The 18,632-nt window shown below is 28.4% G+C and overlaps 1 protein-coding gene across 2 annotated transcripts; it reads left to right on the top strand.

Annotated features, from left to right (window-relative positions):
* Positions 1-6,640: 6,640 nt before the first annotated feature.
* Positions 6,641-12,298, top strand: LOC135923509 (arginine and glutamate-rich protein 1-A-like). Of its 2 annotated transcripts, XM_065458304.1 has the most exons (6): positions 6,641-6,856; positions 6,899-7,042; positions 9,531-9,756; positions 9,829-9,912; positions 11,843-11,960; positions 12,069-12,297. In XM_065458304.1, the coding sequence occupies exons 1-6, from the start codon at positions 6,693-6,695 to the stop codon at positions 12,122-12,124; spliced, it is 792 nt and encodes a 263-aa protein (XP_065314376.1). In that variant the 5' UTR covers positions 6,641-6,692; the 3' UTR covers positions 12,125-12,297. The 2 variants fall into 2 exon arrangements, with proteins under 2 accessions (XP_065314376.1, XP_065314375.1); XM_065458303.1 differs by having other exon boundaries at positions 11,843-12,298.
* The last annotated feature ends 6,334 nt before the right edge of the window (positions 12,299-18,632 follow it).

Below are 18,632 nucleotides of genomic sequence, written 5' to 3'. Positions count from 1 at the left end.
AAAAGAAAATTAAAACAAAGGTGATTAAATATCGTGATGTTGAAAGAGAGATTAGTAGTACGATATGGAGATCGTATGTTGAAAATGGAAGAAGAAAGAGAAATTTTGTTATAGAGAACAAGTTAAAGAGAAATTATAAAAAAGTGTTTAAATTGAAAAATAAAGGAGTAAAATTAAAAAATAAAAATAAATAAATAATAAATAAAAAATTATAATATAAAATGAAACAATTCCAAATATTCTATTATTCTATATTCCATGATTTTTATGAATGATTCTGATAAATTATTTATTCCATTATCATTATTCCAAAATTATTTTATTTGAGATTTATTGATCATAATATATATTTACAAACATTGATAATAATGATTATAAATAACGCGATGAACAAGCTAGTGTGAAGATGATGTTCAAGCGAATGATTAGATGATAAGGATAACAAGCTAAAATTAATGAAAAGATATGACTGAGGCTAAACAACAACAAAATATCAAATGCAAATTCTACAGTGGAGAAAATTTTTTTAGAGGTGGAAGAAGTGAACAAGTTCAAGTTCAAAATTCGAAAATTCAAAGTCAAGTTCAAAAGCGAGAATATGACCTACGACATATAAAATGATTGTTATAAATAAATAGAAATGATTGTTATAAATAAATAAAATTTTTGTAAAAAAATATATATATAAAATTTTGAAAGAGAAATGTGATAATCAATACAAACAGCAATGTTCAACTAACGACGTTTCAACAATGATGTTCAACCAACAATGTTTCATTCAACAAACGATAATTAGATGGGCAAACAAACAATTTAAAGATATACGAACAAATGACTAATGGAGCAATTGAGAAACAAATGACTGGAAGTGAAGATAAGAAACTGAGGAAAGAAGATATAAAAAAAAGGGGGGAAATGTTAATATATAATTTGAATATTTTTTACTTTGACCTTTTGTAAAAATCTTTTCTTTTTTTAATGACCTTTTAAATTATATTAATTTTCGTAAACGTTAATATGTAAATGGTATTAAAATAATAATATATATATCTATAGATGTAAATATTGTAAATATCAGAGTAGTAATTTTTATAAAATTAAAATGATAAATTAAATAAAATAAAATAAATTTTTTACTTTTTCGTTACCTGCCTTTCCCAGAATATATCATGTATTATTTCTTATTTTTGGAGAATATTTTTGTTTTGCAATGGATGTAGATACACTCTCCTGCACTGATTATTATGATGTGATTGAACAATAATAAATAAAATAATTATCATTGAAATGAGTACAATATTACCTTATGTATTTAAACGTGCTACGTGATAATTAAGCGCTTATCCCTATAAACTTATACACACACAAGGTAGATTTCTAATTGAGGATGTTTTGCGGGACATTCTCATAAAATATATTTTTTACATTGTAAAATTAAAATCGTTTGTTTTTTTATAAAATTTTATCTTGTTTACATTTTTATATTTAAAAAGGATCGTTGGTTATTTTTTATAAATTATAATATTTTAATAAATCAAGATGTTATTTTATTTTGAAAAATAGTTACCATATTTGTATAAATATAAACTAATTATAAAAAATAATAGGCGGATAGTTGAGTCAATTCAAAATCCCAGCCCGGCCTGGATTTTGCGGGCTTTTTAGCAAATTTTTTATTTCTACCACAATTTTCATATTTCTCCCGCAATTTTTATATTTCTCCCGCAATTTGAAAATTTTGACCTGGCAACCCTGTGTATGAATCAATCTTATATAATATTTTTAATTAAATTTTAAATGATGTTGAGAATTGAATTAACCTTACCTTGGATAATAAACCTCATGAGATAGTACATCATAAACAGATTTTATTTTAGATTGATCCTTGATTATTTCTTATATGTAAAAAAATAGATTTTATAAAATACAAGCAGCAAGACAAAGTCATGCACCCAAACCAGATTCGATCGATTTTTAAAAACGACCTTATAACGATTTTAGCCAAAATAATAAAATTTGCTCTATTTCATTTAAAATTATAATAGATAACCCCACAATAAATTTGCCCTAAAAAACGCTCCTACCCCCTTCCTCCCTCAAAGAAAATTAAATGCAAACTGTGCCTACCCCTTCTCTTCCACTTATATAGATACTGTGGATTCCTCTTGGCGAAGAGAGCAATAATTAAATGCAATCCAGAGTTTTGTTGTAGTAAAAAAATTTAATTTGGTAAAAATGAACATAAAACTTCGAACCTAAGTAGTTAAATTTTTTAAAAGATTATATATATACTTCTCAGTTTTCTTCTTGATTTAATTTATTAATTTTAATGGTAGCAAGTCTTTGGCGTAAGAAGAGGGATTCCTTATGCTGATCGGTTTTTTCGCGAATCCGTTTGCCTAATTCTTTGAAAAATCGTTGAGCTTTGCTACCGAAGGTGGTGAGAATGGAACAGGCGATGGGTATATATAAGAAAGAAGGGTCTAAGGAATTGTACTTTATGGTTTTTCAAGATTCTGCGAGGGCGAGGGCATCGACATTATGGTTAGATGGTGCATTTTGGTCAATGCAGGTGAAGTCCCAAACCAGGAGCTGACTCCAGTTTTTTCTAATCTGGATGGAATGTCTCCTGATTTGAGAGCGCGTAGTATGATGTCGTTGCATTTGGTGTGCCGTGAAAAACGGCCATAACAAAAGCGACAATGGAGACAATGTCTACCCTTGATGTCTACACTGGTTTAGCAATGTGTGCATTGGTAGGGAAGAACAATTTCGCAATTGAGCCTTAGTCCAATAGCAGATCTTAGCTCATCAGCGGAGAGCAACAAATCAAGGTTGTTGGAGGGTATTCCAGAAACTCGCAACGGGATCTTTGCTTCAATTGGTGAAAAACTGTGAGATCGTCGTCGTGAAGGCTCGATTTTAGGTAAGCCACGGAGCCTTCGTTGAGTGGAATATCCCAGTCTCTCTGTGACGTGAGGCGATTAAACCACTGATAGAAAGAGTTAGAGGTGAGCGTAAGCCGATACCTCCGAGCTTGCATAGAAGTGATGCTTGTAACCATGAATTATGGTTAAAGCGGAGATTAAGTATCTCTTCGGCGAGAGATTTGACGGAAATTTCAAAAGATTTTAATGAGTCGGGGAATTTGAAAATTGAGGTGGATTTAAGGGCATAGAGAATTTTAGGATTGTAATAAAAGTTTTTGAGGAGAAAAAAAGCTTGATGAGGAGGGAGAAACTTAAAGATGTTTTTGAAATGAAGTAAGCTGGAAGATGCGTTAGTGAAGAAGTGATTGATGGATGACCACCAACTGGAGAGCTGAGATGACTGAGGGATAAGAGTTCGGTTGTATGGAAGTTGTGGGGGAATGGGATGGAGCAATGAAATATGCAGATCTCGGTTTTTTGTTCGTTGAGTGAGAGTCCGATAGCATGGGAACGTGTTTTGATGATGGCGAATGCCTTAGCAACCTCACTAGGGGGACCGCAGAGTATTCCGTCGTCAATGTACCAAGTATGCAGTAAAAGATTGCAGTTGAAAGAAATGTTTTTGACCATTTCGTTGATTCCAATGCAGAAATGTATTGAACCCAGAGGATCGCCTTGTTGGATCCCTTCTGATGATGAAAGTAAATAGTTCTTGAATTGAAGATAGGATGGCATGAAATAATTGAGAAAAGGTGGGGAATGAGTGGTACATTTGTGGAAGAAAGTGAGAGCGGCGAATGGAGAAAAAATTTTAACGAGGATTTCGTTACTTGGGTTAGTTTGGAGATGGATACGAGTAGCATGTGTGGCTATTTCGCAGCCACCTTTGATGCCGATACCTAGTTTGTCAGGTGCTAAAATTAAGACTGCGTTGTCCTTAGATATTAGTACGGTCCCGATTGTTATTGGGCGGATATCCTTATTGGGTTTTTCGAGTGAGATTAGTTTAGCACCAAATATGAGTGGTCTGATGGACTCAGGAACGAGTCCCTGTGCTATTTTATTACAAAATGTTGTTAAATTTTGTAAAATTGGGACCTGGCTAACTATGAGGGGGGATGTATGATCCTGGAGGAAGATGGGACGAAGCCAATCGTAACTGGGAGAAGAGTCATGATGGAAGGATAGAATAGATTTACGCACCTCGGCGGGGGTGAAATCAGTAGGAAAAATATTGGGAGGAGGGGGAGGTATGAAATCAACTCCGGAGGGGTGCTTTAATTTGAGTTTGTTGAAACTTTCTTCGTTTCTAGTAGCAAATGAATCATTAGATGCTAGTAATAATCGAAGAGCGGATTATATGTTTAGGTTGTTAATTTTGTTGGAAATTAACTTTGCCTTTAATTGTAGGCTGGAAAGTTTTTGGGGTTCATGAGAAGATATTGTGGTTGTGAGGGTGAGGGGATATATAGTTGCGTCTTTGATTTGTTGGATTAAAGATTTCCGAATCTCTGGATTGGGAGGTTGGAGAGTCGTCAAGGAAAATGTGATAAGTTTGAGCCAATGATCGAGAGAGGAGAAGATATTTAATAATGATTGAAGGCAGGTGGAGAGGACTTTGGCTACTTGTACTCTCGAACCTTTAGGAATTCTAGAGATAATGGGAGGTTTGTCGGATTTTAGGAAGTTGATGATGTCGCCATGAGTGAAAGGTTGGAGGAGAATAAATGTGTCTAATATGGTTGGTAGTGTTGTTAAACGGCTCGTTTTGAACCGATTTTTAAAAACGGCTAACTCAATATTTTAGCTAGAAAAATATTGCCTAGGCTCAAGATTTCGAAAATATATGTCTAGACATTTGTTCCTTCTATGAGAAAAATCTTCAGGCTTGGGTAATATTTTTCTGGATGAGGTATTGAGTTAGCCATTTTAAAAAATCGGCTCAAAACGAGCCGTTTAACAACACTAATGGTTGGTATGTAGGCGTTATTGGATGAGGTGGAAGAATGGCTGTGAGTAGAAAAAATGGAAAGGGGATTTAGGAAGGGAAGAGAAGGACGCTTTTTGGACTCAGAACAAACGATACCATTAGTTTAGTGTTTGGTAAAGAGGCCGGGTTTGGTAATTTTTATGGTTTTAGAGCATACGGGACAGTGTACCATTATGTGGATAAGGAGAGGTTGTGAATTGAGTGAAAAAACTTATGAAAGAGGGAAGAAGTGTCAAAATAATTGTATAGTGAATGGGGATGTGACAGAGAGTAAGAAGAAATAATCTACAGAGAATAATGATCTTGTAAAGATAAGGTTTATTAATATAAAAAGGGGAATGAGCATAAAGATTGTTGGGGTTAGTTGGTTTTTGATAGAGGTTGATTATTTGTTTTAATAAATGTAATGGTTAGAGAAAATAAAAAATTAAAAAACTGAGGAATATATATGAAAGGGGAAAAAAAAATTATTTTTGAGAATGTTTATGAAAGGGGGGGAAAAAATACCTTTTGAGTATGTTTTCAGGTGTGGAAAAAAATAAGGGATGTATAAGAAATATTGAGCAATATAATTGTTGTATTTGATGTTGAATGGAGATGTGATAGAACAGGAAAAAAAGTTATAAAAGGTAGTGGACTTAAAGAATGTTGGAGTTGGTAGGTTGTGTTTAAGGTTGAGTTATAATTATAATCATAATGAAATATAATGGTAAAAAAAAGAAAAAGAGTTGTAGTATATGAAGGGAATTTTTTTTAACAACCTACCGATTGGGAGAGCATTGTTCCACAGGAAAATCTCCTGCTAAAATTATGTTTGGGAGGCAATTGAAAACAAGTCTGGATTGGATCCGACCAAATGCCAAACACGAAATAGTAAAGGTAGACAAAGCCTTCATCATGATTTACATTCAAAGGAAAGAGAATTTAAAATCTCACAAATAATGAAAATACCAATGTTTGGAGAGAGGGAGTAATTAAAGAAAGAATAGGACTTTATTCTTATATTGTTGAATCTTCCGGGAAAACATTATGGAAGCATGCAGATCAGTTAAGAAATCGTTTAGTTATCCCAAATCATGAAAGTTCTTTGGAAGTTACAGAAATGGTTGTGCCAGTAAATGAAGCAAATACAAACACAAATGCAAATACCACATTACGTTGTTCATCAAGAAACCGTAAACCTACAAAGAGGTTTATTGAAGAAATCTAACTTTAAAATGTTTGAAGGAAATGTAATAAATTAATAAAATATTATTTATAGATATTTTATATAAAAATAGAATAGAATATTCGAAAATTAATTAATATAAATTTGATGTTTGAAATAAATTGAAATATAAATTAGTAGTCGTATTGTTTATAAATTAGTAGTTGTATTACTACAAGAGGGAGTACAGGGATAAATTTAAAATAAGGTTGCTAGAAAAATTTATCCACAAGGCCGAAGAAATTTCAGTCCACTCCACGGACTCTGCCCCCCCCCCCCTTGACGTTACCTGCTCGTTGGATTGTTGTTTCAATATTTTAACATATTTTAAAATAAGTTCTACAAATAAATCAAAAATTAAATTACTAAATACGAATATGATTTGATTGAAAAAGTTTACAAAATAAATTTCACCACAATATATACACGATTAAATATAATAATTGATGAAATTGCCATATTCTCAACAAAAAAATCGATAAAATATATATTCATTTGTTTTTCTTTATTTTGTCAGCGAACTAATTTCGTATCGAAAGTTATACCTAAAAATTTCCTAAAAAACATGCCTAGATCTCGAAGCAGAAATGGAAGTCCTAATAAATCTTCTAAAAAAAAGAGTAGACATAGAAGTAGATCAAAATCACGTAACAGACTTGATATCAATGTTAGGACATCTAAATATACTACACCACAATCTGAAAACAGGATATCTAAACATAGAGATAGGTTAATTATTTATTTTTATACTAAAAATGAAGTATTGTATAGAAAAAGAAATGGTTCACATACTAGCTCAGGTGGGTCCAAGTCGCCAGGTCGTCATATTGACAAACGTTTATATGACTCACTGAAAAAATTAAAAAAAATAGATGAGGAAGAAAGAAAGGTTGAAATGGAAAAATTTAGATTATTGTAAGTTAATCATACACTCACCTTTACACTGTTATTTCCTATAATGTACAATGTACACAGAGTTGGGCAGGTCCTCCAGAAAAAGAATCTAGATACAGATTCTTTTTAAAAAAATGAATCTTAGATACAGATACTAGTATCTTTTTCAAAATATCAAAAAGATAAAAGATACTTGTATCTTTTACTAAATTAGAGTATCTTAAATACAAGATACTTTTAAATTATCATTACCAATTAAATTAGAATAGTTTATAAAATACAGTTTTTATTATTTATTTGTGAAGAACATAGCATACACATATAAGAATGAATATTTGCAATAATAAAATATTTATTGTTGAATTAATTATAATAACCAGGTACTAATAATATTAATTTTTGCCCATTTATAGCTTAAACAGGGAAGTGAGAGTAGTATATTTAATGGGAGTTAAAAAAGTGCAAATAAGAAAAAAAATTAAATCAAATGATTTATTAGAATTTGCAGGTTATTTTCTGTGTTTTAAATATAGCTTATATTCGGAGTATATGGATAAATGGCATCTCTAAAAAATATATACTAGTTTTATTTTATTCATTATCTTTAATAAGTATTTATCATTACTTGTTTGTGATATTTATGTATTTTTTATTTATTTTCTAATATGACTTATTAATTCTTGCATTTGTAATATCATATATAGTATATAAATATCATTTAAATTTTTTTTCATATTTTTTTTATATATTTCTTGCAAAATTATTAAATTATATATAAAAAATATGAAAATAATGTACAACATTATATTATTTAATTGTTAATTACATAGCAATTTTCTTTAATGCATTTTAAATTAATTAAATTTTGTAAAAAATACTGAAATGTAATTTTATTTATATCATAAATAAATAAAAGTAACTAATAAAGTTAAATTCTACCTTATTAAAATTATTTTATTAAGAGCCTTTTAAAATTATCTAATATTATATATCAATTGTCGCTTAAATATTTCCTTTAATAAGAACTTGCTAAAATAATTAAATATAAAATACATTAGGGATGTGCCGATATTTTTTCTCGGATCGGATTGGGCCGATATTTCACCCATTTTAAAATATTGGTTATAGGTCAATATTATAAAATTTGATCCGATATAAAAATGGCTTCTTTAACAAAAATAAAATGTTATAAAATGAAAAAAAATAGTTATATCTAAAATTATTTATTTTTATAAATAAAATCGAAATCCATTTTTATGTATATTTTTTTAGTAATAATAATTAATTAATAAACATTCTATCATATTGTTATTTTTTTGCGCATTCTGTTTATAAAAGTGTGCGATAATCACTACAGATTCTGTTTTTAGTGAAGCTGGTGATATTGACAGTTACTATCGCCGCAAGCTGACCTCTGATAAATCGGAAATATAAGAAATCTTCCCTATATTAATGTTAAATATTATTTTAAATATTTAAAACCATTGTTATCTTTACAGAATACAAAATTAGATATGATATCGGGTAATCGGCCAATATCAATTTAATATCCGGAATATCGGATTGGATCAATCTCTAAAAACTAGTATCGGTATACCCCTAAAAAAAATATATCCAAAATGATTTTAATTTGATAATCAACTATCTTATATAAAAAATTTTAATAACAATTATCTAAGAAGGACTTAAGTATTATAGGTATTATTATGTTAATAATTATAAAATAAAAATGTATATTATACTTTAATATGTTTAACAAGGTTTGTGAGGAGTATGTTCAATAACTTTTTTACTTGTGTATTTTTGACATTCGGCTTGCACCCTGTCCTTTTTCACATGAATTACTATATAAAATTTTCCATCTAGAATTTCAAGATTAAGATTTGACTCAGGAGAACCTATCTCCATAATTTCATCTTCACTACTATAAATGTTAAACAGTCTACAAATTAAAAAATATTAAATATAAAATATAACCTTTACTTATTTAGTTTTGGTGTTGCTATTTTTAATCTATCTATCTTTGTGATCTGTAAAATTTCCAACTAATTTTGGTTATCATTATATTTAAAATATAGCAGGAAAAAATAAAGAAAATAATACAAGATTTCACAAAGAAAATAAAGTTACCTTGTGTGATATGTAAATGTAAATGTTTTAAAATGAATATTAAAAAGAATCTGTATCTGTATATTTTAAAGAAAATGAAAAAGATACAAGATTCTTTTCAAAATAAAGGATCTTAGATACAGATACTAGTATCTTATTAAAAATGTCAATAAGATACTGAGTACAAGATACAAAAGGATCTTGTATCTTAGATACAAGTATTCGCGGTACTGCCCAACTCGTACACAATATGTTAACATGATTTTTTTAAATTTAACCAAATTTATTTACTTTAAGATAAATTTTTAATCTTTTATTTAAGTTATATCATCCAAAATATGCACATTTGATTGTAATTTATTTGAGCTTGAATTACTTTTCATTTTTTTTTATTAAATAGACGGCAAAAAGATGTAGAATCAAGACTGATGGATGATGAGACAAATAAAAAGGTTGAATCTGAAGTGCAAAAACGACTTAATATGGAAATAGAAAAAAAAGAAACTGACTTACAGCTTGAAATTAATAAAAGAATTGAATTTATTAAAAAACGATTGCAAGATGACATATACAAAGAATTTGAGTCAAAACAAAGAATTGAAAGAGAGGAATGGAGGAAAAAAGAGGTTAATTTTTTTTAAATACTAAATTTAAAACTATATAATGGTTATTTTAATTTCCAAATTATGTTATATTAGGAGGAAAATCACAAAAAGCGGGAGGAATTGGAAACTTCTATAAAAGAATATCAGAAAAAAATTGAGGAGTTACATAGGCAATTGGTAATTTAATTTTAAGCTCATTAATATCGTATTAGATATATGATCTATGTGTATTTTTTAAAAAATATATATTTTAGTAAACTATAATAGCAGTTTTGTGAAATTTTGTAGCCTTAACATCATAGATATGGGGAAATATCTATAATGGAAAGGATTATTTTGGTAATTCTAATCCAAATGATCCCATATGATTTGTCAGCTTGGAGCTATGACAGCTGGTTCAGTCTATGGCAAACATTGATGGTGATGATGTAGATCCAAGTAAATCATTTATATTTCTTATTTTATTTGTCTTGAAATATAATGACAAATATTATTTTGTATAAATCATTTTTCTAGTTTTATTAAATTTAGAGAACATTATTTTGTAATCTAAAAATTTTATTTTAAGATCAAACATTTCTTTGTTTATACATTTTTATAATTAATATAAAAATTCCATTATCCTTGAAGCCTTTATTGCTTTTTTTTGTCTCAGTTTAGAAATGTATAAAATTAGGACTCAAAAAACCCATGAAATATATATATTAATATTTAGTTGTTTTTATGAATTTTCAAAGATAATTGATTTTTGCCTTGAACACTAAATAATTTTGGGGCAACTTTTGCTTCATTTCAAAAATATTTTATAAATATATATAAATTTTTAACTATTTACTTTATTTAAATTTATTGTAATGTCTTTGCTTTTAAGTTTGGTAAATATGTGTATAAAGGGGATGTTGTTTTACTGGCATTTATAAATAATTTAATTTATACATTTTATTCATTTTATATCACTTATAAAGAAATCATAATAAATATTCATTTAACTTGGCCTATATGAGATTAGAGATAGGGCTTGATTATATAAATGAATATACGTTAGTTATCAGAATGTTCACTTGTTTACATTAATGTAAGCTGAAAAAATTTATTTTATTCTATTTGTAATATTATATCTTATTAACAAAATTATATATATTCTTTATACTCATTAATCTTAAACCTTTACTTGGAAAATATTATGTTCAAATAAATTAAATTTATAATATGACAAAATTGTGCTGTACTTTAAAATTAAAACTTTACTTTTAATACAAATAATATATAATATAACTACAATATCTTCTATTAATTCTAAAAGCTTTCATTTATTTTATATTTTATACAGCTATATGGATCACCTGACTGATGACTGCTTTATACATTGGGAAAAACCTCAGAACAAATTTCTACTTATATATCAAATATATTATTCACACTCTTTAGAATTTTAATATGATTTAAATAAGTAGTTTTGCATGTAAAAAACATCTTTAGCTAACTAATTTTAAAGATTAGAGGTATACACAGGGTTGCCAGCTCAAAATTTTTAAATTATGGGAGAAATTTGGAAGAGAATTTTTTTTGCCCTGCAAAGTGCTAGACTTCAGCTGAATTAATGAAAATATCATTTTGTCCTCCACATTTATTTTTATAATTTTTACTTTATCATCTTGTCAGCATCGTTATATAATATTTTATTCTTCGTTTTCAAGTTTTAATTTCTACTTCTTTGTGGTAGAGTAGAGTTATTTTAATTATTATATAAAAGTAAATACTTTGATCGATAAACAAGACAAAATTTTATTAAATAACATCTTTATTTATATAAAATTTATTTATTTATACAAAGACAAATGATCATTATTTTCCAATTTTTCAGAATTATTATTTATAAATTAAAAACATTAAAATGCTGAAAATTTTATTGTGTTAGAAATTTTTAAATTGTGGGAGATTTCCATTTTAAGTAGGGAGATCTCTATATATTGATTACAAATTTCTGGAGTTTCCCACATGTGGGGAGATGCAACCCTGGGTATACATCATAAGTTGAAATCAACAAAATTATTGTTTATATTACATATAAGGCTTATATATTTATTTTATTTGTTTATTCTTATAGGCTGAAGAAAGGCTTATGATAATTGAAGAGAAACGGGTTATACTAGAGGATAAACTTAAATTAGAAGAAGCACTAAAAAAGAAGGAGAAACAAGAACAAAAATTAATATTAAATAAGGGTAAATCTATAAGACCAAAGTTATCCTTTTCCATCAAACAAAATTCTAATCATACATAGCTTTCTTGTGTTAGTTTTAGCTCATATAATTTAATTCTTTATAAACAAGACATTTCAATTCAATCATCGCATAAACATCGACTATCGAAAAATACAAACTTGTAAAGAAGCTGTTAAACGAAAAAGTCAAACTCATCAATACTAATTAGAGCTACAGAACAATACTTTGACAACTAATAATCAAATGAATATAATTGTAACCAGTATTCTTCTATAAATTTTGTGAAAATGTTTATCTTTTTTTAAAAAAAACGGAAAATGTAAATAATATTATTTTTTAAAATATATATTTATTGTATTTTTACCCAAGGAATGATAATATAATTATTAATAAATAATCATGTTATTGCTAACCAGTATTTTATTTATTAAAAAACACTCACTAGTCTTATTTTCCACGTTTTTTCAGAAGACCCTTAATTCATTGACCACAAATTATACTCTTCCCCTAGACCTTATTCTCTCCATGTCAAACAAGTTAAACCATCTGATATTAACCCTACATTTTTTCTCACAATTTATATCCTTTCAATGAAGTATCACATCCATTTGAGCATAATCTTTTTTCCTTCTAATTTTGCATAATTAACAGCTTTCTTTGCTCTAGTATTGTTAATTTTAACGGTTTTTTAATAAAAACTAATCTTTACCTGACTCTAACAATGAATTATTTGAGTTAAGTTGGGCTCGATGTATACAACTAAACTCTTCAGATGCTTTGAGCTTCTGGTTTTTAAAATGTTCTTTAATATTGTTTCATTATTTGCCATTAATATACAAGGACATTGATCATTAGAAACTTCCATGCCAACCCCTCCCTTGAACCTTATAACAAAAAGTATTGGCCTTGATTCTAATAGTGATCAGGAAAAGTTCGGTTTTATATTTTTGGAAAGGACGACGGATCTTCTAAATTTCATGACAAATCTGGAACCCGATAAGTCTTTCCTAACGTAATAAATATTTTTTTTATGTATAAATATGATATTTTTAGCACTAACCTGCACACGATTTATGAAATTGGCTAAAACCTATATACCCCAAAAATAAAATTTTTCATTATTAAAATGAGTGCTTATTAACTTAAATTCATCAATATTAACAAGATTAGTTTATTTAATGCTGTCTAAATTATTAACTTTAATTCTTCAAGTAACTCAATTATAGAATTTAAAAACCAATGATATCTATTAACTTGTACTTTATATTTATATCATGTTTTCTTTGTATAGACATCAATATTGCAATGTTTTCTCATAGCTTAGCTTATAATTGGAAGTTTATTTATGGTCAAGGAGAAATAAATATTTTCTTATGGTTCTTAATGCCAACTTTCTACTTAATCTTGCCTCTAATTTTGATTTTCTTCTCTCCTGTAAAGTAAAAAAAATAATACTCAGTGAAATCATAAAAATAAATTAAAATGTAGTATTTCTACTCTATTCGGCTCTGCTTGGATCCGATTTTTAAAGAGTGAATGAGACCAAACCGAACAGGCGCGAATTTTGTTTAGGTTTTTAACTATAAAATTGAAAAATATTTATCTTCAAATAGAGAATAAGTTAATTACGATAAATATGTATATATTTCGAATAATTCAATTTCATTATGATTAGGTTGAAAATTTTCATAAGATATTGATTTTATCTCAGAATATATCCTTATTAGATATAATGACATCGAGTTGGGCATAAATTTCTTTTGTTTTACAGTTTGAACTTCTCCGATTTCCATATCTTTGCATTACTCCTATAGATATATATCTTTCACGGAAACCCACAATGAAGTATATACACAATCACCCTTTGGAAAGCGTATCCAGTGCAGTGAATTAGTATACGTTGTCTGGAAGTAATACCCTACTGTCAGGGTCCATTTAATTATAGAGGGTTGAAGGAACCTCTTTAAAGATTGAACATGGATAGAAGATAGAAGTAATTAAAGTTGTGATTAATTAGTTCCAATATAGACAAGGATAAAGAAATAAGTAACCATAATAAGTATTGTCTGTTTATTTTTTATAGAGATTTCTATAGGAGGGATTAGTTAGTTTGTTATTGTATTTTGTGGTTATTTTGTAATGAATATGAACTCTAAAAGCAGAAAAAAATATTAAAAGTAACCTATTGAGTTTGTATGAAATTATTAGTCATTATTTTGCACAGATAGCTACCTTTTTTTAAAGGTAGCTAATAGCATGTTACTTTTTTGAAATAATAGCGGTAGCGATAGCGCACTATATTTTTTTGTAAAATAGAGTTTGCGTAATGACATAAAAATTCCTAATTTTATTAATATTATTAGTGGTTGAATGTTTAATTTAATACTAAGATCAGGTTATAGACAGCATAAAATGACTATTTTTTAAAATAATTATTAAAGAAGTCATTATTGAGGGTCATATTAAATAAAAACTATATAAGTCGGCTAATTATCAATTTTCGTTATTGGGGGAGGGAGGGGGGGGGGGGGGTAGTGCAATCTTTCCAATGTAATCAGGTGACTCCGGTAAGTCTTATCCGGGAACATTTCCAAGAGTTCGGTAAAAGATACCCGAGCAGAGTTTAAAGCTTGCTTAAGTATAGATAGCATTTTTGCTAAGGGGGTGGATGGACTACTAAATGGTTACCCACAAATTTTATTGGAGGTCTTTTGGTCCACTTTAATGATCTTAAAGTTATAATTCCTCGATCAAACGTTTGGTCGGATGACGTAGGCGTTTAGAGAGTAGCAAGATTCGTTGTTCATAATATAAATTTACGTGATACGTGATTTCAGCGTTAAGCCATCAAACTTTGGCAAGCAACAGAGCTACGCTAAGTTTTCGTCATATCCATCAAACTGGATATTTAATTTAAGGGAAAGGGAAAAAATGAAGAGCCCTTCATACGTTTGTGGGTAAGCCATACGTACTTGCATGCACAACAGTCCAAAATCTGCTATTTAAACGTCCATAGGCTAAGAAAAAAAGAGTTGGGAAAATCAAAAGCCTATGCCCGATAACTTTAGCATAATCTAATTACTTTAAGGGTGAAAGGATGGTCAATTCTAAGTTTAAATTCCTTTTTGTAAATCTTAAATGATTACTATCCATATTGAGTATCCATTGATCGATTTATCCTAAATAAATAAAATTTAATATATATTATTTTCAATGTTCCAATAATATCACACTTACAAAATTATTAACACTTATCATTTGAACAAATTACATAATTGGAAACCATCGGCCATTTTCACCAATTCATTGATAAAATTTATTCAGTATAAATTCTGTGGTCGCTTAGTCAAGTCCAGGCTGGTTGTTGATCCACTTTATGATGGAATTTCGGCCATTGTAGATTAAGTTCAATCAGTTATGATCATTTATATAGGTTACCTCTATCATATCAGGATTATATGTCAGCGCCACCATTTTAGTTTCTCTTTATGAACCCTTAATTTATTCCCATTTCACGTCTTAACTGCTCGGCATGCTCTCTCATGATTCCTAATCCAGTCTCTACCTCGTAAGAACACATCTATTCCCCTTTACTGTGGACCAGGGTTGCCATGTCTCCCCCCATCAGCCATCAGCGGGAGACTCCCGCAATTTTTTAGTTTACACGCAGACATCTCTTTTCTGCAAAACTACCGTAATTGAAAATCTCTCGCAAAGATCTACCGCAATTTTTTAATTTCTCCCGCAATTTAAAAAAAAAGTATTTTAACGTTTTTAATATATAAATAATAATTTTGAGAGACAGTAATTGTTTATTTTTATATTTTTAAAATAAATTTTAAATATTTCGAAAAACATGTCTAATTTGAAAATTTCTTTTTATCCTGTTTTATTTTTATCCAATAATAAATCAACATCATTTCAATCATATAAATCAATACAGGGGAGTAGAGTATATCGTATATCGTATATCAACATCGATTGCAATACAAAAATATTCTCCAAAAATAATAAATAATATAGATTCAACTACAGCTGCGGAAATCGTATAAACCTATCATGTAGTTCAACATTCACAGAGCTATATCATCACAATGTTGGTAGAATCTTTTTCCTATGAAATTTAATGACTCCAATATAAGTGCAAACCTTACTTGGTTTTAGTACCTGAATCCTAGAGGTCAATTATAGACGATTTGAAAGATGGGCATCCATATGCAATTCTAACAATGCATCTAATAAGGGAAATATTAAAACATTTCCCAGGAACATTTCAATAAAACTGTTAAAAAAATTTTACTCGGATAGTGAAAAATCTAACGATGTAGCTAACCACATAATGTAAATATAGCTGATTCAGGGTTGTCAATGAATTGCATGATCTGCGCTGATAATGCCTCTGTAAATTTTGGCAAAAACCAAAGTGTGTTTACCTAATTGAGGCATTGAATTAATACCAATTGGCTGTATATGCCATATATAACATGATTCTTGCAAGAAGGCAATTAATGTACTATCTGTGGATGTCAAAATAATTGTGATGAAATGTTTTAACGATTTAGTTCATCAACTAAAAAAGTTGGTAGAGTGGTCTGACTTGGAATGGTGTGAGTTGTTGCGATATGCACTGTACCAATATGGGATTGATATTTATATTGCTGAGGCTAGTGGGAGAGACTGAATATCTATGAAATTTTACTCTTATTCAACTTCGATCAAATCCAAAATAATAATCAAAATATCGTCTGTAAATTATTAATAATCAAAATATCATCGGTCAAATAAGAAAGGTTAGAATAAAATGATACTAAATCAGACTAATATCCTCGTTAGAACTAAAATGATACTAAATCAGACTAATATCCTCGATTATATATATTTTTCTATAATATTCGTCAAATCAGAAAAGTTAGAACTAAAATGATACTAAATCTTTATTAAATAATAAGTTAAAAATATAATCAACTAAATTAAAAAAAATTAAAATAATCAAAAATTAAAATTAAACATTATAATTAAGTTCGTAAATTTGCATGTTACCACAATTACAACATGCACCTATCAGGTGGTTATCATTAATACCTGCCATCGATAGAATTTTAAAATTTTACAAACCCAAATTTTTTGGATTATGAAATGGCATAAGTATATTTGGGATTAGTTTCACATGTAAAAAATCTACTTCATGCCGTTAATATTCAGTTGAGAATATTCTTTATTAATAAAATCATGCTACAGCTCTGTTCATCTCTACAGTTAAAAATTGATAATAAATTTTATGGCGCTATTGCTAAAAATATTATATTAAAATGTTCAAATAATACTCTAAATAATACATTTTTAAATGAAGTAGATATTTTTATTAAGACAATTTTAGAATATTTACAATTAAAATTTGATTTTAATAACTCTATTTACAAATGGATAAATATTATGACCTTGGAACAGAAACCCTCAATTGATGGTTTTTGTAATTTAATAAATATATTAAAAATACTGAAAAACATTGATGTCTTGTTTGAGGAGATTGTAATTCTCTCTATTTTTTATGATTAGCCAGAATACTTAAAGTTAGATGGTCTAAAAGTAGAGGAGAAATGGGTTGAATTTTTTCGTAATAACAATAAATCCCCATGCTTGGAAAAAATATGCGAGTATGTCTTTTCCTTACCTCATTCTAATGCCTCATCCGAACGCATTTTTAGCCTGATGAGGACTGCCTGGAAAAAGGAGAGAAATCGGATTGCTTTAACAACATTAGAGGCCGAGCTAATGGTTAAATAAATTTATTATATGTCATGCCAGGAATTTTATAAATATCTCAATAACGACGGTAAACGTTTAGTTCCATTATTTCAAATAAAATATAATTAGCATTATAACTATTTAATTTTCCAAATTTTTTTTATATTTTATAAAATCTTATTTATACATTTGCATAAAATAAATATATTTTTTACATTGTAAATCAAAACTAGAGAGCATTACAATATCCTCAAACAAAACATCAATTTCTATCGGTATTTTTAAAATATTTGAACATTTTAATATAGTTTTATCAACGGCGCCATAAAATTTATTGTCAAACACATCTGCAGCATAATTTTGTGAAACTTTAGATTCTTCTGATTGCAATTGCACATTAACAGCATGTAGTAGATTTCCTACATGTGAAATCAATCCTATATATACCTCTGCCATTCATTATTGAAAAAAATTTTCAAAATGTTTGGACAGCTTTTATAATCTTTATTTAAGAAATATATTTTTAAAGGTTTATAACATTTTAAGATTCTATCGATGGCGGGTAATTATCGCAACCAAAATTGTGCTGACTCAATTCTGTAAATACACTCTGGTTTTTTCCAAATCACTGAGGCATTATCAGATCAGAAAGCTCACATGCAATTTATTGATAATACCGAATCTGCTATATTTACCATTATATGGTTAACTATGTCTTTAGATTTTTCACTATTTAAGGGGAAAAAATTTAATAGTTTTCTTGAAACGTTCTTAATTTTGTTGAAATAGCGGAGGATCAAGGGAAATATTTTAATATTTCCCTTATTAGATGCATCTGTTAGAACTGCACATCTTTCAAATTGTCAAGAATTGACCTCCTGAATTTAGGTTCTAAAACAGTGATGATATCCTTGCTCATTTTTGTTC

This window comes from Gordionus sp. m RMFG-2023, chromosome 2, assembly GCF_954871325.1.
Source record: "Gordionus sp. m RMFG-2023 chromosome 2, tfGorSpeb1-WG-v2, whole genome shotgun sequence".
Classification (NCBI taxonomy): domain Eukaryota; kingdom Metazoa; phylum Nematomorpha; class Gordioida; order Chordodea; family Parachordodidae; genus Gordionus; species Gordionus sp. m RMFG-2023.
Note: the sequence above shows the minus strand (reverse complement) of the source record. Positions and strands in the feature narration are given on the sequence as shown.